Here is a 26,182-nt window from a genome sequence, read left to right on the forward strand (position 1 = left end):
TGGTTTTTATTTCAATTGTTCATTACTGGTTTATAGGAAAACCATTGACTTTTGTATATTAATCTTGTATATTGTGACCTTGCTATAATTGCTTATTAGTTGGAAAATTTTATTTATAATTTTTTAAAAGATAGATTTATTTATTTATTTATTTATTTATTTATTTATTTATTTATTTGAGAGAGAGAGAGGCAGAGACACAGGCAGAGGGAGAAGCAGTCTTCGTGCTGGGAGCCCCATGCAGGACTTGATCCCGAGACTCCAGGATCACACCCTGGGCCAAAGGCAGGCGCTGAACCACTGAGCCACCCAGGGGGATCCCCCAAATTTTATTTTTTTATAATTTTCATGGGATTTTCTACATAAACAACTGTGTCATCTACAAAGTTCTTTTTCTTTCCAATTTGTATAACTTTTATTTCTTTTCTTTGAATTATTATGTTAGGACTTCTAGTATGATGTTGAATAAAGGTTCCTAGTCTTGTTCCTTATCTTAGTGGGGAAATTTTCGAGTTTTCACCATTAAATATGAAGTTATGTGGAGGTTTTTCAAATCGAGTTGAGGAAATTCACTTCTGTTCTTAGTTTCCCGGGAGTTTGTTTGTTTGTTTTTTAAGATTTATTTATTTGAGAGAGAGGGAGAGAGGAGTTGTACGTGTGAATGGGAGGAGAAGCAGAGAGAGAAAGAGGCAAACCTCCCCCACTCTCCCACCTCCCTCCCCCCCCCCCCCCCACCTTCCCAGCCCCATTGAGCTCAGGGTCTATCTCAGGGCTCAATCCTGGGATCCTGAGATCATGAGCTAAAATGGAGTCAGATGCCTAATGGACTGAGCCACCCAAGTACCTCAGTTTTTGGGACTTTATATCATCATGGGTGTTGGATTTTTGTCAAAAGAGTTTTCTGAATTTAATGTGACTTTTCTTCTTTAGCCTGTTGATGGGATGGATGGATTACATTATTTTTAAGTGTTGCACTAGCTTTGGATACCTGGAGCAAACCCCACTTTGTTGGGTTGTTTAATTCTTCTTATACACTGTTAGATTTGACTTGCTAATATTTTGTTGAAGATTTTTGTGTTGTTCTCATAAGTAATAAATATTGTCTTGTAATTCTCCATTTTTGTAATGTCTTCATCTAGTTTTGGTATTAGAGTAATGCCAGCCTAAGACAATGAATTGGGAAGTGTTTCCTCTACTTGTTTTCTGAAATAGATTGTACAAACATTCTTTAAATGTTTGATATAGTTCAGCAGTAAAACCATCTGGGCCTATTTTCTATTTTGGAAAGTTACTAATTATCGATTCAATTTCTTTAATAGAGATAGGCTTATTCAGATGATCTGTTTCACTTTGTGTGATTTCTTGTCTTTCAAGGAATTGTTCCATTTCATATAAATAATCAAATCTGTGGACATAGAGTTGTTCACAGTATTTCCTTATTATTCCATTGGTTTATGAGATCAGTAGTGATGGACCTCTATTATTACTCATACTGGAAATTTATATGTTCTATTTCTTTTCTTGGCTAACATAGCTGATGATTATGAGTTTTATTGATTTTTTCAAAGAAATAACTTTTAATTTCATTGATTGTTTCTGATGATTTCCTGTTTCCAGTTTCCCTGATTTATGCTTTAATTTTTATATATATTTGTTTCCTACTAGCTTTAGGCTTATGTTGCTCTTCTTACTCTAGTGCCCTGAGATGGAAGCTTAGATTACTAATTTTTAGTTTTTTCTTCTTTTCTAATATATGCATTCAAAAGCTATAAATTTCCCCCTAAGCATCTTTTTGTTGCATCTCACACATTTTGATGTTATATTTTTATTCTAATTTAGTTCAAATATTTAAAAATTTTATTTGAGACTTCTTTGACCTATTTTTTATTTATGTATTTTTTTAACTTCCAAATGCTTTGAGATTATCCAGCTTACTTCTCTGTGAATTATAGTTTAATTCCACTGTGGTTTGAGAGCATATTTTGTATGATTTCTATTCTTTTAAATTCGTTGAAATGTGCTTTGTGGCCCAGAATGCTCTAGCTTGGTGAGCATTCCAAGTGAGCTTAAGAAAAACATGTATTCTATTAAAATAGTGTTAAAGTCTCCAATTATAACAGTGGATGTGTCTGATTCTCCTTGCAGTTCTATCACTTTTGCCTGAAATATTTTGTAGTCCTGTTTTTTTGTTGCATAAATGATTAGAGTTGCTGTGTCTTCTTGGAGAATTGATTTCTTTTTTATTATGCAATACTCCTCTTTATTTCTGATAATTTTTTTTTTTGCTCTGCAGCCTACTTTGTCTGAAATTAAATATAGCTACTCCATCTTCTTTTGAGTAGTGTTAACATAGTATATATTGTTCTATCTCTTTACCTTTAATCTATCTGTGTCTTTACATTTAAATTGCATTTCTTATAAATGATATTTTTTTAATGTGGACTGTATTATTATTTAGGCATGACAAGACCAACAGATCAGGACACTATTGCCATTGAAAAGAATGTTATACTCACAGATCTCAAGAGGAGGGGACATTCTATGCTGTGGGCTACATAGAGAAGCACCAGGATTGGTCAGGAGGCAGAAAGAATGAGGGGAAAATGTGGCCAAGAACGTTTGTTGTGATTTCTGTTAGTAGAATGGGAGAACCCAATCTAAACATATGGATAATTAAAAGTCGAAACCTTTCTGAGCTGTGGTCATAGAGAGATGTAATAACAGAAGAAGGTCAAAGACATGTAATGATGTTGTCTCTCAAGATGGAGGAAGGGTGTGGGTGGCCTCTAGAATCTGAAAAAGAGGAACGCCTGGGTGACTCAGCGGTTGAGTGCCTGCCTTCAGCCCAGGGTGTGATCCTGGAGTCTTGAGATTGAGTCCCAGATCAGGCTCCCTGCATGGAGCCTGCTTCTCCCTCTGCCTATGTCTCTGCCTCCCTCTCTCTGTGTCCCTCATGAACAAATAAATAATAATTTTAAAGAAATAGAATCTGAAAAAGATAAGAAAATGAATTCTCTAGAACCTCTAGAAAGGAACATAACCCTATTAACTTTTTAGTTTTAGCCCAGTGAGACCTGTGTCTAACTTACTTAACTTTAAAATAATAAATTTGCATGGTTTTAATTTGCTAAGTTTTTGATAGTTTATTTTCTCATGAACAAAAAAACTAATGCAGTGGTATAGCATTTTTATAAAACAATAGTCAAATCGGACCTTTATCTGAGGGCTAATAATCTTAATTCAATTTGAATAACAATATATAGAGATATACATTACCTATGAGGTTATCACTGCTTATCTTCTGACAAACAGTATATTTTTGAATGGTTAAGAATTCCAAAATGAAATTGCACTACTGGGTATTTACCCCAAAGATACAGATGTAATGAAATGATGGGACACTTGTGCCCCAAAGTTTATAGCAGCAGTGTCCACGGTAGCCAAACTGTGGAAGGAGCCATGATGTCCTTCAACAGATGAATGGATAAAGAAGATGTGATAGATATATATATCTCACATTATATATATTATATATATAATATATATATATATGATATATAATGGAATATTACTCAGCCATCAGAAAGGACGAATACCTACCATTTGCTTTGATGTGGATGGAACTGGAGGGTATTATGCTGAGTGAAATAAGCCAATCCAAGAAAGACAATTATCATATGGTTTCACTCACTTGTGAAATATGGGAAATAGTGAAAGGGACTATAAGGGGAAAGGAGGGAAACTGAGTGGGGAAAATTAGAGAGGGAGACAAACCATGAGAGTCCCCTAACTCTGGGAAACAAAGAGTTGCAGAAGGGGAGGAGGGTGGGAGGATGGGGTAATGGGTGATGGGCACTGAGGATGGCACTTGATGGGATGAGCACTGGGTGTCATACTATATGTTGGCAAATTGAATTTAAATAAAATATTTAAAAAGTATTCCAAAATGAGATTATATATGTATATGTTCTATGTGCTTGGTACATAAAAACTATTCAATAAATGTCTGTTGAAGTTGTTGAATATTGGAGGAAAACAAATAGTAATGACAAAATGGGATTTTTATAATGCTTAGAATACATTAATTGTGTAATACTATCTAAATAATTTTATCATTGCATCATTTTGTATTTTACAGGTAGTGAAGCTAGTTCCTTAATGGATATAGAAAATGTAATTCTGACTACAATCCATGAGGATGAAGAAGATCACTCAGAGACAATATTGAAATCTGACAAGTTTCGTCAGGACTTATTTTTTATGGAACGAGTTCTAATGGAAAATTTGTTTCAGCCAAAACTTGCAGCTTATCGTCAGCTTCGTATTTTAAAAGGTATTTTCAAAAATCACATTAGGAAAACTCAAATAATAATAATAAAAAAGAAAATCTTAAATAATTAAAAGAATTAAATGGAGTTATTATTTCTAAATGTAACCTCCAGATTGGATTAACACTTACCAAAAGACACATTTGTACAGCTTTTAGCATTAAACATCCAAATAACAGAGTTCAAACCCCGCAAAAAGAGGTAGTCTCTTAAACTATAATCTTCATAAGCTTCCGTGGCTCTTTTCTCTCACCCCTGCATTGAATTATTTTCTCACATTTAAACCCCCTCTCCAGGGGATCCCTGGGTGGCTCAGCGGTTTAGCGCCTGCCTTTGGCGGAGGGCACGATCTTGGAGTTCCGGGGTCCAGTCCCACGTTGGGCTCCCGGCATGGAGCCTGCTTATCCCTCTGCCTGTGTCTCTGCCTCTCTCTCTCTCTCTATGTCTATCATAAATAAGTAAAAATAAATCTTTAAAAAATATATATATAAACCACCTCTCCATTGCCACTGATACTTTCCAGATTCTGGTGGTTATTACCACTCCCTAACTTTATTGTAAGGGCATTCTTCCTATGTTTATTGCTGCAAATCCCATCTCATATGTTCACAGAATATTTTGAAAGATTTTAGAGATTAATTCAACCTTTCAGTTTTTGAATAAGGAGGATGGAACATATAGAAACTTTCCAAGTGTAGAGTCTATGACAAAGGTAGGCATTCAACCAAGTTCTTCTGATCTCATCCCAATTCTCTTTCCCCTCTACTATCCTGGTGGGCTAATGGGTTTGAACCTGGAACTTAACTGTTAAAAAACCTTCAATAACTTCTCATTGCCTAGAATAAATGATAAACCCTAAGATTTCCCTTGTGCTATTTTCCAGTTAAATCTTACTTCCCATAAGCAGGCATTTTATCTGATATTTCTCATCATAGATGAACTGTTTTGGTACGTCAAAAAGTGGGATCATACAGTAAGTACAGTTGACTCCTGAACAAGGCAGGGCTTAGGGATGATGACCCTGGCACAGTTGAAACTCCAAGTATAACTTTGGACTCCCCCCCCCCCAAAGTTATCTACTAATAACTTACTGTTAACCAGAAGCCTTACCAATAGCCTAGTCAAGTAACACACATTTTGTAGGTTGTATATATTTTATACTATATTCTTACAATAAAGCAAGCTATAGAAAAGAAAATATTATTATGAAAATCATAAGGAAAAGAAAATACATTTACGGTTTTGTATATACACTAACCTGGGCCAGGGTCAGTGACAGGGACTGCGGTCCTGGGCCCAGAATAGCAAAGTTCTGCAGTCTGGTGGCCTCAGCTCAGCAGTAGCAGCTGCTCAGTGGGCCCATGGGTAGTGAAGGCAGTCTAGAGGCACAATAGAGCTGTACCACTGCCTGGAGTTGTATACCAGGTGTACCACCTGAAAGTGGCCATTTCAGTTGCAGCCAAGCATGAGCACACTGGTCTTTAGGAGGCCATGAGGCAGGGGGCTACCACAGGGAAGAATCTGCACTAGACCTGCAATGAGACCAAGGCCTTTGGCCTCCCTGGAGCAACTTTGGAGCAAGTTGGTGGAGGACTCTGGGGGACATGGGGCTGGCTCCCTGTTCAATAGCATCCTTGCCTTCTGGGTGTGATCATCTTTAACTCAGCCTTCTGCCTGATAGCCCTCAATGTAACACCTGACCATCATATCCTCACATAGGGCTACCTGCAGACCTTTCCTCAGGGGGCATCCCCAGGCACTTATATAGCAAGTTCTACCTCTGTGCCAGTGCCTTCTGTTCCATCTTTGGAGACTGGGGTGGGCAGTTATAAATAAATGCCTTGTGGCTTTTGCTGTTAACTAAAACAAAAACAAAAACAAAACAAAACAAAAAAACCTACATATAAGTGGACCTACACAGTTCAAACCTGTGTTTTTCAAGGGCCACTTGGATGCTTTTGTGTCTGGCTTCTTTCATTCAACATAATGGTTTTAAGACTCATCAAAGCTGATGTGTGATAAGTGGTTCGTTTTTTTTTTTCTGAGTACTGTTCCGTTTTATGAATATATCATAATTATTCATATATTCATTCCACCTATTTATGGATACCTGGACTGTTTCCAGTTTGGGGTTTTTATGATAAAGCTGCTATGATCATTTTTGTGTCTTTTGCAGACATATATTTTAATTTATCTTGGGTAATTACCTAGAAATGGAATTTTGGGTCACTGGATAGATGCACATTTGACTTTTTTAGAAACTGCAAAATACCTTTCTAAAGTACTTGTCCCACCTTATGCTACCACAAATAATGTACAAGATTACCAGTTGCTCCATATTCTTAATAACAGCTGATGTTGGCAGTTCTTTTAGTGTTGTTCTAAGGACTAATCATGTTGAATTTGTGCACTTTTTTTTGACCACTTACATATCTTCTTCTGTGTAATGTTTGGTTGAGTCTTTTGCCATTTTAACTTATCTTTTCTTTTTTTAAAAAAATTAAGTTGTAGGAGCTTATTTTCATATATTCTGGAACATGCTCTTTGAAAGATACATGTATTACAACTGTTTAGTCTAAGTCAATGACTTCCCAATGTTTTTCTTTTGATAGCACAAGTTATTAATTTTGATGGAGTCTTATCTATCACTTTTTTCTTTTGTAGTTAATCTTTCCATGTCATTTTTAAGATATCTTTGCCTGCCTCAAGATTGCAAATATCGTTGTCTTCTTCCTAAACTTAAGGAAAAGCATTCAATATTTTATCATTAAATATGATGTTAGGTGTAATTTTTTGTAGCTGTCTTTTGTTGGTTTGAGGAAATTTCCTTTGCTTTCTAGTTTTCTAAACATTTTCAAGGATAAATGGGTGTTGAACTTTGTCAAGAGTACCCAGGATAGCCAACATAACATTGAAGGGAAAGAACAAAGCTGGAAGACTGACATTTTACCTGACTTTAAGATTTATTTTAAAGCTATAGTAGTCAAGGCGGTGTGGTATGGCAAAAGAATAGACACATAGATCAGCAGAACAGAATAGAGAGCCCCCAAATAGATCCACATAATTATAGTCAACTGATCTTTGACAAAAGAGAAAAGGAAATAAAATGGAGAAAAGTTAGTCTTTTCAACCAATGGTATTGAAAAAATTGGTCATTTACACATAAAATAAAGAATCTAGTCACAGACCTAATATCATTCACAAAAATTAACCCAAAATACATCATAGACTTAAATGTACTATCCAAAACTATAAAGCCCTTAGAAGTCAACACAGGAAATAATCTTGATGATTTTAGAGTGTGGCAATGACTTTGTAGATTTAACACCAAAGGCATTATAAACTTCTCTGTAAAAGGTATTGTTAAGAGAATGAGAAATCAAGTCACAGACAGGAGAAAATATTTGCCAAAGACATATATGTTAAAGGACACTTCCAAAGTATAAAAATATTTCTTAAAAGTCAATAAAAAAACAACATGATAAAAAAATGATCAAAAGAACTTGTTAACAGACACTTCCTCCCAAAAATATACACATAGCAAATGAGCATATAAAAAGACAACATCATATGTCATTAGGGAATTGAAAACTAAAACAACAATGAAGTGCCACTACATACCTATTAGAATGATGAAAATTCAAAACACTGACACCACCAAATACTGGCAAAGATATGGAACAAGAACTCTTATTCTGGGATTGCATAAAGTTTAGCCACTATGAAAGACAGTTTGGCAGTTTCTTACAAAACTAAACATACTGTTACCATATGGTCCATAATCACACTCCTTGGTATTTACCCATAATCACACTCCTTGGTATTTACTCAATACTTTAATACCCATAAAAACCTGCACACAAATGGTTTCAGTAGTTTTATTGATAATTCCCCAAACTTGGAAGTAACCAAGATTTCCCTCAGTAGGTGAATGAATAAATAAATTGTGACATGTCCAGACAATACAATATTATTCAGCACTAAAAAGAAATGAATTTTCAAGCCATGAATGGATGTGGAGAAAACTTAAAGGCATATTACTAAATGAAAGAAGCCAATATAAAAAGGCTATATATGGTATGGTTCCAAATGTATAGCATTCTGGAAAAGACAAAAATATGGAGATAGTAAAAAGATCTTTGATTGCTAGAGATTTGAGGGCTAGGAGGAACTAATAGGCAGAGCAATACAATTATTAGAGAAGTGAAACTATTCTCTATAATACTATAATGGTGAGTACATGTCCTTGTACATTTGCCCAAACCCATGGAATGTACACATCAGGAGTTAACCCTAATGTAAACTATGGAGTTGGGTGATAATGCTTTGTCATTGTAGGTTCGTTGATTATAACAAATATATCACTGGTGCAGGATGATGATTCTGAGGGAGGCTATGCATATATATGGGTTTGAGGGTAGGGGAACTCTCCACTTTTAAGTCCAACTTTTCTGTGAGCCTAAAACTTCTCTAAAAAGTCTATTAAAGATAAAGCTATTAACATATACTTAAGGATTTAAGGAAAATAAGAATGATGAAAGCTATATACAGAACCAAATGGAACTTCTAGAGCTGAAAAATATAATACTTGAAATGAAAAGTTCACTGGATGGTTTTATCAGAATACTAAAAACTGCAAAAGGCCATTAAAGCAATAGGAACATTCCAAACTGAGGTAGAGAAAGAAGTAAGTCTAAAAAAATAAAGCCTCAGTGACCTGTGTCACAAGGTCATGTGACTTAACACATGATATTGGCATTGTAGTAGTGGAAAAGGAAGGAGGAGAAGCAGAAAAATATTTGAAGAAAGGGTAGTTGAAAATTTCTCATACTTGAACAAATCTTAAACCAATATAAGAAGCTCAATGAAACCTAAACAAGATAAACACAATGAAAAACACATTGAGGTACATCATAAATATATGTCAAAAAATCTTAAAAGTTACCAGATAAAAGATATTACATTTGGAGAATAAAGCTAATAATGACCTTATTTCTCATCAGAAGCCAGAAGACAATGCAATGACATTTTTACTGTGCTAAAAAATTCTACAGCTAGAGAAAATATCCTTCAGAAATTGAAGTGAAATAAAAACATGTTCAGACAAACAAAAGCTGAGAGAATTCATGCCAGCAGACAAGCATTGCAAAAAATGTTAAAGGAAGTTCTTCAGACAGATAAAAAAAAATAACAGAAATTATGATCTACACAAATGAATAGAGTGCTGGAATTAGAAAATGTGAGTGAAAGTAAGAGACATTTCTTACTATTTAAAATTTTTCCTTAAAGATAATTAAATTGTCAAAATGATCACAAATTTTATTTGGTAAAGCAAAGGACCTAGAATAACCAAGTCAATTTTGAAACAAAGAATGAAGTTGGAGGACTTACCCCACCTGATCACAAGTGATGATTACAAAGCTACAGTAATCTAGATAGTGTGGTATTTGTCTAAGGTAGATATATAGATAGCTGAGGTAAAATAGTGGTCCAGACATAAACACAGACTTATATGATCACTTGATTTTTGACAAATATGCCAAAGTGAATTAATTAAAAGAGACTATCTTCTCATAAATGGTGCCGAAACAATTGGATATCCATTTAGAGGAAAAATGAACTTCAACCCCCATGTCATATCATATGTAAATTAACTCAGAATGGACTATAGATTTACATATAAAAATTAAAACTATAAAGTTCTAGGAGAAGATAAGAAAAAATGTTTATGATTTTAGCATAAGAAAAGATTATTTAATACACAAAAATCCCAAAACATGAAAGAAAAAAATTGATGAGGCTTTTGTGGTAAAGTGTCTGGTCTTTGAATAACACTGTTATGGGGGAAAAATGCAAGCAACAGTCTAGAAGAATATGTTTACAACATACATCTAACCAAAGACATAAATTAGGAATATGTAAAGCCACAGCCTATAAAAAATATAGACAGTCTAATAGAAAATAGGCACAAGATTTGAACAGAAACTTCACTAAAAATATGCATTAATGATCAATAGACACCTTAAAAGGTACTAAACATAATTTGTTGTCAAGGAAATGCAAGTTAAAACCATAAAATGCTACTATATGCTAGTTGGAATGGCTAAAATTAAAAATAATGAAAACACCAAGCAAGAATATGGAGTAACTAGGTTTTTTATATATTGCCGTGGGAGTATAAAATTGTACAACCATGTTGGAAGTCTTCTGGGGAGTTTCTTAAGATAGTAAGTATAGATCCACTGAATGATCCAATTATCCTGTTCCTGGGTACTCACTCAAGAAAAGAAAACATGTCTGCAAAAAAGACTTTTATGTAAGAATGCTCATAGCAACTTTATTCATTAAGAGCCCAAAACTGGAAACAGCCCAGATGTCTATCAACAGGTCAATGGATAAACAAATGATGGATCACAACTCAGCAATAAAAATGAATGAACTACTTATATACATAATAACCTTGATGGATCTCAAAAACATTGTTGAGGGAAAGAAGCCACACACAAAAGAACACATACCAACAGACGCATTTATATGATATGCTATCACAAACAAAACTAAATCTAAGGTGATAGAAATCAAACCAGTACTTGACTGTGGTGGGTAGAGCTGAACTGGGAAGTAACAGGAGGAAACTTTTTTGGCTAATGGATATGTTCTCTGTCTTGACTGGTGTGTTTGCTACATTGTTGTGTATATTAAAACTCATCAAACTGTACAGATAAAATCTATGTCAATGAATTTTCTCACAATTAAAAAATGCTGTAGTATTTATATTATCTTGGGTTCATTTATTTTATTTTAAGATTTTATTTATTTATTCATGAGAGACAGAGAGAGAGAGAGGCAGAGACACAGGTAGAGGGAGAAGCAGGCTCCATGCAAGGAGCCTGAGTGGGACTTGATCCCGGGTCTCCAGGATCAGGCCCTGGGCTGAAGGTGGCGCTAAACCACTGAGCCACCTGGGCTGCCCTCTTGGGTTCGTTTAAAGAGTGATATACCACTGATATTCCTAACAGCTATTGAGGTATAAGTGACATACAATAAATTGCACATATTTAAGGTTTACAATTTAATAAGCTTTAATATACCACCACAGTCAATATATACATATAATGATAAATAATGGTAATGAATGTACTCATCACCCTCAAATTTTTCTTCATGTCCTTTAGAATCCTTCCTTTCTATTTCTCCCTCATCCTCAGGAAACCACTGATTTGCTTTATATCCCCATATAGAATAGTTTACATTTCTTAGAACTTTATATTAATGTAATCATACATTATGTACTCTTAATTATCTGGCATCTTGTCACTGAGAAAAATTGCTTTCAGATTCACTAATGTAGTATGTATCAATAGTTCATTTCTTTTTATTACTGATGAGTATTCCATTGTATGAATATCCTGCACTGTGTTATTCTTTTAGCTGTTGATTGATATTTATCTACAGTTTGGGAGCATTACAAATAAAGTTAGTATGGATATTTGTGTATGAGTCTTTGCATGGACATTTGCTTTTATTTCTCTTGGGTCAATATCTAGGAGTAGAATAGGTGGATTGCATGTCAAATGTATATTTAAGTTTCTTCTTTCCTAAAATATGCCTTCTAAGCACTGCTTTAACTGAACCTCATAAAATTTGAAATGCTGTATTTGCATTTCATTAAAATATTTAAAAATTTCTTTTCAGACGTCTTCATTGACCCGTTTTATTTATAAATGTGTTGCTTAATATCCACATATTTTGGGGTTTTCTAGCTATATTTCTGTTATTAATTTCTAATTTAGTTCCATTATGGTCCAAGAATATACTTTGATTTCTATTATTTTAGATTTGTTTAAGGTTTTTATTTGTTTGTTTGTGACCCATAATATGGTCTATCGTAAAAAATTTTCTGTGACACTTGGGAAAAATATGTATTCTGGTGTTTTTGGATGGAGTGTTTTATAAATATCAGTAGGTCAAGTTGATTGAGTGTGATGTTCAGTTTATCTGTATCCTTACTGATTTTCTGCCTACCTGTTCTGTCAGTTATTAAGCGAGGATTGTTAAAATCTGAGCTATAAGTGTGTTTGTTTCTTTCACTTTTCAGATCTATTGTTTTTTGTTTAATGTATTTTGTTAGGTCCATACACATTTTTGGGGTGACTATGACTTCTTGGAGAATTGACTGCTGACTTTTCCAACTTATACAGGCAGAAATCTTGGGGATATATGTGGGGATGGATATTAAGGGCATCAGGTAATGATGGAAATAATATAAAGTTATATCAGACCAAATTTACTGATACGGGTCCACTAAGCAGAGATTATGGATTCAATGTTGTAGCTCAGGGGATTAGAAATGACTCTAATAGGAATTTGATCTGAATTTTAAAGAGAGAACAGCCAGAACACTACAGAGAGAAGGGTTTTCGCTTCTAGCAAGAATCATCTAGGGTGAAATTTACATGAATTGTGGTTGATATTCTTGACTCAGCCCTCTCATAGAGCCACTCTGCACTGAGCAAAATGACTAGAAGGAAGAATTCACTACAAAAGAAAGAAGCAGAAACAGTACTCTCTGCCACAGAGTTATAGAATATGGATTATAATTCGATGTCAGAAAGCCAATTCAGGAGCACAACTATAAAGCTACTGGTGGCTCTGGAAAAAAGCATAAAGGATTCTAGAGACTTTGTGACTGCAGAATTTAGATCTAATCAGGCTGAAATTAAAAATCAATTAAATGAGGGATCCCTGGGTGGCGCAGCGGTTTGGCGCCTGCCTTTGGCCCAGGGCGCGATCCTGGGGACCCGGGATCGAATCCCACGTCGGGCTCCCGGTGCATGGAGCCTGCTTCTCCCTCTGCCTGTGTCTCTGCCTCTCTCTCTCTCTCTGTGTGTGACTATCATAAATAAATAAATAAATTTAAAAAAATAAAAAAAAATAAAAATCAATTAAATGAGATGCAATCCAAACTGGATATCCTAATGACAAAGGTTAATGAGTTGGAAGAAAGAGTGAATGACATAGAAGACAAGTTGATGGCAAGGAAGGAAGCTGGGGAAAAAAGAGAAAAACAAGAGACCATGAGGAAAGGTTAAGAGAAATAAATGATAGCCTCAGAAGGAAGAATCTATGTATAATTGGAGTTCCAGAAAGTGCCAAAGAGGGCTAGAGGGCCAGAAAGCATATTTGAACAAATCATACCTGAGAACTTCCCTAATTTGGGGAGGGAAGGAGATAGAGAGGTCTCCCCCCAAAAATCAATAAAAAACATTCAACACCTCAACATTTAATAGTGAAACTTGCAAATTCCAAAGATAAAGAGAAAAATCCTCAAAGCAGTGAGAGACAAGAGATTCTTAATTTATATGAGGGGAAATATCAGATTAATAGCAGACCTCTGCACAGAGACCTGGCAGGCCAGAAGGGCTGTCAGGATATATTCAGGGTACTAAATAAGGAGAACATGCAGCCAAGAATACTTTATCCAGCAAGGCTCTCATTCAGAATAGAAGGAGAGATAAAGAGCCTCCAAGATAGGCAGAAACTGAAAGAATATATGACCACCAAACCAGCTCTGCAAGAAATATTAATGAGGACCCTATAAGAGAAAGAGGAAGCCCAAAGAAATAATCCACAAAACAGGGAACTTAAATAGGTATTACGATGACACTAAATTCATATCTTTCAATAGTTACTCTGAATGTGAATGGGCTTAATGATCCCATCAAAAGGTGCAGGGTTTCGGACTGGATAAAAAACAAGACACATCTATTTGCTGTCTACAAGAGACTCATTTTAGACTAAGGACACCTACAGTCTGAAAATGAAAGGTTGGAGAACTATTTACCATTCAAATGGTCCTCAAAAGAAAGCTGGGGTAGCAATTCTCATATCAGATAAAGTTTATCCCAAAGACTGTAGTAAGAGATGAAGAGGGACACTATATCATACTTAAAGGGGCTATCCAACAAAAAGACCTAACAATCATGAATATTTATGCCCCTAATGTGGAAGCTGTCAAGGATATCAATCAATTAATAACCAAAGGAAAGACATACTTAGATAATAATACACTAATAGTAGGAGACTTAAATATGGCACTTTCTGCAAATGACAGATTTTCTAAGCACAATATCTCCAAAGAAACAAGGGCCTTAAATGATACACTGAACTAGATGAATTTCACATATATATACAGAACTTTTCATCCGAATGCAACTAAATACACATTCTTCTCAAGTACAAATGGAACTTTCTCCAGAATAGACCACATACTGGGTCACAAATCAGGTCTCAACCAATACCAAAAGATTGAAATTGTCCCCTGCATATTTTCAGACCACAATGCTTTGAAACTAGAATTCAAATCACAGGAAGAAATTTGGAAGAAACTCAAACACGTGGAGGCCAAACAGCATCCTACTAAAGGATGTATAGGTCAACCAGTATATTAGAGAAGAATTAAAAAGATTCATGGAAACTAATGAAAATGAAGATACAACCATTCAAAATCTTTGGGATATAGCAAAAGCAGTCCTAAGAGGGAAATATATCACAATACAGACATCCCTCAAAAAATTAGAAAAAACTCAAATACACAAGCTAACCTCACACCTAAAGGAACTGGAGAAAGAACAGCAAATAAAACTTACACCAACCAAAGAAGAGAGTTGTTAATAAGATTCAAGCAGAGCTCAATGAAAAAGAGACCAGAAGAACTGTAGAACAGATCAACAAAACCAGGAGTTGGTTCTTTGAAAGAATTAAGAAGATAGATAACTCATTAACCATCCTTATTAAAAAGAAAAGACTCAAATTAATAATATCATGAATGAAACAGGAGACATCACAATCAATACCAAGGAAATACAAACAATTTTTAAAATGTAGTATGAACAGCTATATGCCAATAAATTAGGTAATCTAGAAGAAATGGATGCATTTCTGGAAAACCACAAACTACCAAAACTGTAATGGGAAGAAATAGAAAACCTGAACAGGCCAATAACCAGGGAAGAAATTGAAGCAGTCATTAAAAAACCTCCTAAGACACAAAAATTCAGGGCCAGATGGCTTCCCAGGGGAATTTTACCAAACATTTAAAGAAGAAATAATAACTATTTTACTAAAGCTGTTCCGAAGGATAGAAAGGGATGGAATACTTCCAAACTCGTTTTATGAGGCCAGCATCACCTTAATTCCAAAGCCAGACAAAGACCCCACCAAAAAGAATTATAGACCAAAATCCCTGATGAATGCAGATGCAAAAATTCTCAACAAGATACTAGCCAATAGGATCCAACAGTACATTAAGAAGATTATTCACCATGACCAAGTGGGATTTATCCCCTGGATGCAAGGTTGGTTCAACACTCATCAAAATCTTAGAGGAGAACACAGGCAACACCCTTTTTGAACTTGGCCACAGCAACTTCTTGCAAGATACATCTATGAAGCCAAGGGAAACAAAAGCAAAACTGAACTATTGGAACTTCATCAAGATAAAAAGCTTCTGCACAGCAAAAGAAACAGTCAACAAAACTAAAAGACAACCTGTAGAATGGGAGAAAATATTTGCAAATCTAAAGGATTGCAAAATCCTTTATCAGATGAAAAACTAGTATCCAAGATCTATAACGAACTTATGAAAATCAACAGCAAAGTAACAAACAATCCAATCATGAAATGGGTAAAAGACATGAACAGAAATTTCACCAAAGAAGACATAAACATGGCTAACAAGTACATGAGAAAATGCTCCGCATCACTTGCCATCAGGGAAATACAAATCAAAAGCACAATGAGATACCACCTCACACCAGTGAGAATGGGGAAAATTAACAAGACAGGAAATAACAAATGTTGAAGAGGATGTGGAGAAAGGAGAACCCTCCTGCACTGTTGGTGGGAATGTGAACTGGTACAGCCACTGTGGAAAACTGTGTGGAGGTTCCTCAAAGAGTTAAAAATAGAGCTACCCTACGACCCAGGAATTGCACTGCCGGGGATTTATCCCAAAGATAATGATGTAGTGAAATGGCAGGACACCAGCACCCCAATGTTTATAGCGGCAATGTCCTCAATAGCCAAGGACAAACATTATATGGTTTCACTCATATGGGGAATATAAAAATAGTGAAAGGGATTATAGGGGAAAGGAGAGAAATGAGTGGGAGAAACCAGAGAGGGTGACAAAACGTGAGAGACTCCTAACTCTGGGAAATGAACAAGGGGTAACAGAAGGGTAGGCGGGCAGGGGATGGGATGACTGGATGACGGGCACTGAGGGAGGCACTTGACAGGATGATCACTGGGTGTTATATGTTGGGAAATACAACTGCAATAAAAAATATACATATTTTTTTAAAAAGAAATGGATCTAATAGTTTTATTTTCTTTTGTTTTTGTTATTTTCTTGGCTGATATTAGACCCAAATGTGGTCTTCACTAACTGAAGCTGAAATGTCAGAACTGCTTGGTACACTATAGAGAAAGGTATCCAAAGGCTTAGGGCATTAGAATATTAGGGTAGATTTATCATGATCACCTGCTCACCCACTGCAGAAGGAAAATACACCTTTAACCACAATTGTGAGAAATACATTTGTGAGGGGATATCGCAACGTCCTTGAAGATCTCTGTGGTCACTCTTCTCTGTAGGTCAGAAATTACCGTGGGAACTGCAGTAAACTGAGATCCTTAAACAATTTGATCCTGAGTGGCAGGGGATAAGTGGCAGCCCTTAATTACTAAAGAAAAGGCAGGCATGGTTATCAGAGCAGACAAAGCAGAAATCAGAATAGTCTGACTCACAGACACCCATGGTAGTTGATCATGATGTCCCTAGAAGAGAATACAGGTAGGTGCTGTATTGGTTTGCTACAGCTGCCATAACAAAATACCAGACTGGGTGGCTTAAACAACAGAAATGTACTTTGTCATATTTGTGGAGGCTGGAAGCCCATGACTGAAGTGTTCACATAGTTGGTTTCCTCTGAGACCTCTCTCCTTGGGTTCCAGATGGCTACCCTCTTGCAGTTCTTTACATGTTTTTTTTTTTTTTTTTATCTGTGCATGTGCATCCCTTGTGTCTTTTGGTGTATCTAAATTTCCTTTTCTTATAAGGATAGCAGTCATATTTGATTAGGACTTAGAGGAATGGCCTTGTTTTAACTTAATCACTTCCGTAAAGCCTTTGTCTCCAAACCCTTTACATTCAAAGGTAATGGGGATTTGGGCTTCAATATATAAATTTTGGGGACACCCAATACAGCCCATAAAAGGTGGTCTCCTAAATTCTTATATGATCTGTATAAACAGAAGAATCAAGTGAGCAGAAGTCTAATTTGAAATACCAAAATAAAGTCATAGCCCTTTAGGCAATTTCTAGATATGAGTCAGTTTGCAGACCCAGAACTCCTTGAATAGAGGGGATGTATCACACTATACTGTCGAAAATGTATACTGTTAATATTTCTTTCAGCTTTCCCCAGAGAAACCTATTTCCTTTTACCAAGGTGAATGTGCTTTGGGGAAAAGGAAATCATCAGAAATTTCAGGGATCAGTGCACACTAACTCTGAGGGTTCACTAACTTTACAAGACCCAAAACATCACTGTGGTCTATTAGCCAGATAAGGACTTACAGAGGTCAGGTGATCAGTGGAATTTTAGCTCAGGTCCACCTCCTAGTGAGTCCAGTGAGTCACGGAACCCATTCTGTGGTTATTTCCCGCGTTCCAGAATGTATTCTTTGGAATAGAAATATTCCGCAACTGGCAGAATGCTCATGTTTTATCACTGAGCTGTGGAGGGAGGCCTCTTATGGTAGGAAATGACTAAGTAGAAGCCACTAGGGTTGCCTCTACTTATGAAACTAGGAAAGCAATACCACATTTCTGGAGGAATTGTAGAGATTAATGCTACCATCAAGGACTTGAAAGATGCAGGAGTATTGACTCCCATCACATCCCCTGTTCAACTTATTTATTTGGCCTGCATAGAAAAATACGGGATCTTAGGGAATAACTGGATTATTGTGAACCTAACCAGATAGTGATTCCAATTGCGGTTGCTGCTCCAAATGTGGTTGCATTGCCAGAGGAAATTAACACATACCCTGGTACCTGGGATGCAACTATTGACATAGAAATGCTCCCCCCACCCGGCCCCCTGCAAGACCTGTTGATAAAGACCACTGGAAGCTCTTTGCTTTCAGCTGGCCAGACCAGCAATATACCTTCACAGTCCTACCTCAAAATTATATCATCTCTTCAGAATTATGTTATAATTTTGTTTGCAGATAATTTTCCCTTCAACAAAATATCACAATGGTCCATTACATTGATGATATTATGCTGATTGGACCTGATGAACAAGAAGTAGACTTATTGGTAAGGCATTTGCATGCCAGAGGGTGAAAAATGAATCTAATATGGTTTTTTAGGGGCTTTCCACCTCAGTGAAATTTTCAAGGTCTGGTAGTATGGGGTATATCAAGATATACCTACCAAGGTGAAGGATAAGTTGTTTCATCTGGCACCTCTTAGAACAAAAAAAAAGGGGGAGTGTCTATGCCTAGTAGACTTCTTTGTTCTTTGGAGGCAATATAGTCCTTATTTGGATGTGTTACTCTGGCTCATTTACTGAGTGATCTGAAAAGATGCTAGCCTTGAATGGGGCCCAGAACGACAGAAGATTCTTCAACAGATCCAGGCAGTATTTCAGCATGTCCTATCACTTAGGCCATATGACCCAGCAGATTCAATAGTGCTTGAAATGTCTCATAGATGGAGGTGCTGTTTGGAGCCTTTGACAGGCTCCTGTAACCATTTATTTGGCCTGCATAGAAAAGGATAGAGAATAATAATATCTTTATGTGATTTAATTTTAGAACCAGGAACTGAAGAACCTGCAGACTTTCTAAAAAGTAAAAAACTTGAAGAGTCACAGGAAGAGGGTAAGAAGGAAGAAGAAGAAGAAATAGAAATAAGTACAGAACAGTCGACAATACCAGCCATTTTGGAACGACTTTGGTCCTTTTCCTGTGATTTAACCAAAGGCCTTAGTGTGAGCAGCCTTGCCTGGAATAAAATAAATCCTGTAAGTTATTGAACATTTTAACAATTCTATGTTTAGCATATAAGGTGACTGTCAAGTACTAATGAAGTTTTTTTTTTCCCTCAATTTTAAGCAAGGGATTTTAATTGACATAAACCAGAGTTTTAATATCCTTTCACAAGAAGTTCATATTTCAAAAAATGGAAAATGAAAATAGTTATAAAATAAGTTTTTTCTCCTTCAATATGAAAACATCATCATTTTTATTTTAGGAGATGTACTTGGGACATAGTTTCTCTGAATCCATATCAGATACTTAAAGTAAACCAGAGGATAATATATAATTGATTTATTTTCAGATATTAAACTCATGTACCCAAATTGATATTCTTCTTGAAGTAATCATATTCAGAAGTATATACTTAATCTACTGATTCTGAAAATGTGCAGAATAATTTTGAGATTCCCAAAATGCTATTACTACCAGTAATAACAAATACTTAAACAGCACTTACTATATTCCAGGTGCTATTGCAAGCATTTTACTTTTATTAACACAACTCTGAGTTAGGTACTATTTTTCCCAATATGTTGATGAGGAAACTGAAGTACAACAAGGATGAATAAATTGCCCAAAGTTATACAACTAGTAAGTTAAATAGCTAGAATTCAAACCCAAACATCTGGCACCAGGGTTCTTAACTGCACAGGCACCAAAAATCACCTTGAAGCAAGTTATATGAATCATTAAGTTAGGAATGGTATGTTTGCTTTTAAAAAAGATAGGACTATAAGGGTGACTGGGTGGCTCAGTTAGTTAAGCGTCAGACTCTTGATTTTGGCTCAGGTTATGGCCTCAGGGTTGTGAAATCAAGCCCTGTGTTGGGCTCCATACCTAGCAGGGAGTCTGCTTGAGATTCTCTCTCCACTTCTCCCCCCTTCTCTTTAATTAAAAGAGGAGAGAGAGAGAGAGAGAGAGAGAGACTTATAAAGTAACGAGACTTATTTTCTCCTAGGGCTTATAAACTGCTTCTGAAAACAAGATTTTTCAATTAGGGATTCCAAAACCTTTTGTGTAATGACAATATCTTTGGAATGAATATTTAGTGTGCTTTTAAAGTGGTCAGAACTAAGTTGTTCATTTACACTGCATTGTATTATGTATGTTTAAGGATTTGGGGCAGCCCCGGTGGCCCAGCAGTTTAGTGCTGTCTTCAGCCCAGGGTGTGATCCCAGAGACCTGGGATCAAGTCCCATGTCAGGCTCCCTGCATGGAGCCTGCTTCTCCCTCTGCCTGTGTCTCTGCCTCTCTCTCTGTGTGTCTGTCATGAATAAATAAATAAAATCTTAAAAAAAAAGAATATGGAGTTATGCAAGGTTTTTATTGCCACACCTTATAAGATTCTATGTGCAAATATGCTAGTTGTTATGTTTATTAAAAAACAGAAATTATTTAATCATTTTTATAGAAACCTCTATAACACATTATTTAAATTATGCACATTGTTTTTTAATTGCATAAAATACTTTTAGTATGAATTGGTCTTTATAAAACTATATTTGGATAAGTGAGATTTAATAATAATAATAACTGTGTAATAAAGATGAATAATTCACTTTTAGAAACTGAATATACTAGTATTTTAAAAGTTAATATATTGCTATTGAGATTAAAGTTAGGGGCACCCAGGTGGCTCAGTGGTTGAGCATCTGCCTTCGGCTCAGGGCGTGATCCCGGGGTCCTGGGATTGAGTCCCACATCAGGCTCCCCACACAGAGCTTCTCCCTCTGCCTCTCTGCCTCTCTCTGTGTCTCTCATGAATAAATAAATAAAAACTATTTTTTTAAAAAAAGAGATTAAAGTTAAATAATTTTTAGTGAAGCTAAAAATATGACAAATACCATCTATCATATTTATTAATTCATTCTACAAATACTGAACATTCGCTCTGTGCCAGGAACTCCGATAAGGCATTAGAGTTACAGTAGTAATTTAGTCATACATAGATCCTGCCCATATAATGGTCCTCTATGTACTTTAATAAGGAAAATAAATAGTGCTGTGGGAATACATAAGAGATGCTCATGAATGCTTTTTAGAAGAAGTGGTGCCTATGCTGAGTCTAAGATTAATAAAAGATTGTCCATGTAGAGTGGTTTAAGGCACAGAAAATTATAGAGATGATGCTTGCCTGAAGATAGGGTTGTGGCAAAAAAAAAAAATATATATATATATATATCTTTAAAGATTTTATTTATTCATGAGACACACACACACACACACACACACACACAGAGAGACAGAGACAGAGACACAGGCAGAGGGAGAAGCAGGCTCCATGCAGGGAGCCTGGTATGGGATTCGATCTCAGGACCCTGGGATCACAAACTGAGCCAAAGGCTCAACCACTGAGCCACCCAGATGCCCCTATATTTTTGATAAAGATATTCTGATAATGAAGAAGAGACTGGGTTTAGTCAATCATTAAATTTTTGTCTATAAGCATTTCTTGAGATGAACTGCTTTATTAATCTGCTTGGGGTACCATAACAAAATACCATAGACTGGCTGGGTTAAAAAATAGAAATTTATTTTCTTGCAATATTGGAGGCTAGGAAGTTTAGGAGCAAGGTGCTGGCCTATTTGGTTACTGGTTAAAGCTCTCCCTGGCTTACAGATGGCTACCTTCTTGCCATGCTCTCACATGGTGAAGAGAGAGAGAGCTCTGGTGTCTTTTCCTCATTTTATAAAGCCACCAATCCTATTGGACTAAGATTATGACCTCATTTAACCCTGGTGACCTCCTTAAAGCCCTATCCTTAAATATAATGATATTGGGGATTAGGGCTGCAACACATGTAGTTTAGGGGAAGATTCAAAATTCAATTAATGGTACTCTGTTTTTATATTTGAAATAATTAAGTCATTCTCAAAAACCCATGAAACATTATAATGTAGTAATACAATCTTGGAAGATTATCTCAATATATAAAAGAACTTTTTTTTAAAAATTTTTATTTATTAAAAAAAAAAAAAAAAAAAAAAAATTTTTATTTATTTATGATAGTCACAGAGAGAGAGAGAGAGAGAGGCAGAGACATAGGCAGAGGGAGAAGCAGGCTCCATGCACCAGGAGCCCGACGTGGGATTCAATCCCGGGTCTCCAGGATCGCACCCTGGGCCAAAGGCAGGCGCTAAACTGCTGCGCCACCCAGGGATCCCTAAAAGAACTTTTTAATTGATTCTTTTTAGATATTTATTAGTCTGAAGATATGATGATTATTATTTTGCTTAGGAAGATGGAGGTGTAAAGTAAAAATAGATGGTAGACTGGTATTTTGTTTCCTCAATAGAAATGTCTTATTGCTATTTTAAACACAGTTCATGAATATGCATCTTTACATATTTCCCAATATTTTATGCCATCCTCTCTTATTTTAACATAATTTGCTGGTTTTCAGGACCTTTTGGCTGTTGGCTATGGGCACTTTGGATTTAAAGAGCAAAAAAGAGGATTGGCTTGCTGCTGGTCAATAAAGAATCCTATGGTAACTAAATAGGAATAAACCCATTTTTAGTCGGTTAAATGTTGACATAATTCATAAAGTATATAGTTGTATGTGATATTAAACAAAGTAAAAAAATGACCAAAGAAAATCTGTAAGAATTAAAATTTGTTCTTATTGATATAGAGTAAATTCATTTAATAAATATTTATTGAGCATTTACCATGGGCTGTTAGATCTGATGATTCAGAGTTGTCTACCATAACAAAGACAAATTTGCAAGTGAAAATCCTTTGCAAATTATGTTTCATTTAATACTGGGTTATAAATAAATCATCACCTTATGAGATAGATTTCTGCTATCCTGAATACATTAAATAGATAAATATGACCGTGTTATTAGCATGAATTTTTCAAGAATAATAAGAATCAATCATGCTTTTTCATTAAGCAGTAGCAGTCAATATGTTACTTTGCAGCTTTACATTAGATTTAATTAATAACTAGAAATGTGAAGTAGAAAACTTAGAAAAGGATCAGAGGGGGGAAAAATCAGATCTTTTATAAATAGTCCCAGTCTATTAGGGAGCTGGGTTTATATAGAGTAAAAGAAGGAAAGGAAGAAGCAATTTTACACATGTAGAAGGATTGATTGCATTGTTAGAAGCAAGAAAGGATTTAGATTAGACTTCAAGCAAAATAAAACAATAAAACTCTTCACAAAGTTGTAGAGTTGTAGAACTCTACCTTCAAGAGTTTCTTTTTTTTTTTTTTTTTTTGGAGCTTCCTCTATCCTTCTTAGAAATGTCTAGATAATCCAAGCATCTGAAACATATACTGGAAGATAGGAACATTGCTAGATAATTTGTTTGGAGCATTATTTGTTTCTGAAAGAAGATGATCTATGGTGACCATACAAATACTGCTGAAAGATTACCAAAATATGATCATTGTTGGAGGAGGCCATGCTGTGGTATTTCTTAAAATTATTGAGCTCTGAGTATTCATCAAAGTAAAGGACATGACTAATTGATGTTTTGTTCTCATCTATACTGGAAGTTAGGAGGAGAGGAGTAACTGAATGTGGACTAGCACTTCTTACATTTCCACTGCCACCAGACAGTCCACCATTTAGCCACCATTATAACCTACCTTATATGGCCTGCAAAACCAAGTTTAAAATATAATTATTTTTTTCTTCAGTGGCCAGAACGTATTTATCAGAGTCCATATGGAGTTACTGCTGTGGATTTCTCAATTGGAGCACCTAATCTTCTAGCCGTTGGCTATCACAATGGCACAATTGCCATTTATAATGTACAGAGCAACAGTAATGTTCCAGTTCTGGATAGTAGGTGAGAATCCAAGAATTAGGTAAACATATAATATGTACTTTTTTAGGGAGAAGTAAAAATTTACTCCAATGTTATTTAGTTTTGAGTGAATGTTTATATTGTTGTTGAAAGTAATACTATTATATTTCAAATATTTAATAGTTCCTCTAGCTAGAATTCTTTGTTCTAAAATCTGCATGTTCTCTGTCCACCTCACCAAACTTCCTTGACAGTTTATGCTTATTCTTTAAAAAAATTTTAAATTTCCCCAGCTTTGTTGAGGTATAATTGACAAATAAATTAGGTTATATGATGTGATTTTTTAAAGGGGTACAATGTAGTTATTTAATAATGTATACATCGTGGAATGTTTACTACAGTCAAATTGATTAATACATCCATCACCTCTTATAGTTGCCTTTTGTGTGTGTGTGGTAAGAAGACTTAAGATCTACCCTTTTGCAAATTTCAAGTATACAGTATTATTAACTATGATCATCATACTGTAAATTAGATCTCCAGAACTTATTTATCTTGTAACTGAAAGTATACTTTTTATTGCTTTGGTGTCACCTCCTCCAAGTAACCTTCCCATTCCGTTATTTTGTGCACTTGTATTAATTATTATATCACTTATTATACTGCATATATATTGTTTATATATATATCTTCTGAAGAGGCTGTAAGCAACTTAAATCAAGAGTTAAGTCTTAGCTTTGTATCTTCAGCATGTCACATAATATCAGGCATGGAGGAGGATTATATTAAGTGTTTAATTAAGAATGAATAAATGAGTGATATTAAGAAAATAAAAAAATCAAAAGTGAAAGATATTAAATATGTTAGGCTTTTGTAATAGATCAGATACCAGTGGGGCAAAAGTGAAGTAGTATATTTATATTAGTGTTTGAATAAACTTAGAGCTGAAAATGGTCAGTAAAGCAGGGCCCTTAAGTTTAGCTTTGAAATTATTTGCCATGTTTTGTAAGCATGGGCCTTTGTGCTTGTTTCTGGGAAGAGGGCCTAATATTTCTACCAAATTATCAAAGCTTTATTTAAAAGATTCAGAATGATTGCTTTGGAAGATTTGCATAAAAAAATCAGTAATCTGAGAAGCAATTTTAATTCTTCAGAAAAATGTTAAATTTCAGCCATAGAGAGAATCAAGCCAGTGGGCAAGCCAGAAACAGAAAGAAAGGTGAGGTAATTGTTTACTTAAATAAGACTTAAATAATTTATTCATTTATGAAAAAAATTCATATGAAGGCGAAGATACTTAAACTCAATGTATCCAATATAAGTTTATATAACTTATCTAGGAAAAAGTAAATGAGTGGAGTAAGGAAAATACGTTCTGAAAAGAAAGAAAATATTTTCTTTTGTTTCTGTTATTACAATTAATATGATTAAGTCAGTAAAATTTTCCTTTTGTAAGAAATGAGAATACCAAAAAAAATATTATGTGACAAAATGATTATTTTCCCCGTTTTTCAAAATACTTTAAGTAAAAATCCAGTTTTGAACAATAAAGGCATTATTCTGTAAGTAGGTCGCAGTGCTTCAGGGCGTTGTCCTTATGACTTATACTCATGTCCTTTCAAAAATTATGACAGTGATTCTATATTTAGTGCTTTTCCCCGTTTTAGTGAATCACCTCAAAAACATTTGGGACCTGTATGGCAATTACAATGGATAGAACAAGATCGAGGGACAACAGGTGATGACAAAAGAGAAATACTTGTTTCTATATCAGCAGATGGAAGAATCTCCAAATGGGTTATACGGAAAGGACTAGACAGTCACGGTAAAAAGAACGCATAAATACATATATATCTATCAGTCAAATGATCTTTCTCTTGTCATGTGCTGCCTTAAAATTCCTAGTGAGCCATATGTAAGAGGTGACCAATTTTGGTTTGGCTACATAAGAAAGAAACTGGGCTTGGTCATTGTTTTT

At 35.3% G+C, this 26,182-nt stretch overlaps 1 protein-coding gene and 1 long non-coding RNA gene across 2 annotated transcripts in view; one reads left to right on the plus strand and one right to left on the minus strand.

The window, feature by feature from the left end:
• The window catches only part of DNAI4 (dynein axonemal intermediate chain 4), a 100,334-nt gene that overhangs the window by 55,998 nt on the left and 18,154 nt on the right, over positions 1-26,182 (plus strand). The window contains 5 exon segments of the mRNA XM_025428030.3: positions 4,139-4,333; positions 19,218-19,426; positions 22,847-22,933; positions 24,095-24,246; positions 25,872-26,029. Coding sequence (XP_025283815.3) covers positions 4,139-4,333; positions 19,218-19,426; positions 22,847-22,933; positions 24,095-24,246; positions 25,872-26,029 — 801 coding nt within the window.
• On the minus strand, positions 16,684-18,180 carry LOC125755124 (uncharacterized). The gene is made up of 2 exons (XR_007410804.1): positions 17,971-18,180; positions 16,684-17,168 (listed from the first exon to the last, which is right to left on the minus strand). It is a non-coding gene; the product is annotated as an uncharacterized LOC125755124 (long non-coding RNA).

Source organism: Canis lupus, chromosome 5 (assembly GCF_003254725.2).
Source record: "Canis lupus dingo isolate Sandy chromosome 5, ASM325472v2, whole genome shotgun sequence".
NCBI classification, from domain to species: Eukaryota; Metazoa; Chordata; class Mammalia; order Carnivora; family Canidae; genus Canis; species Canis lupus.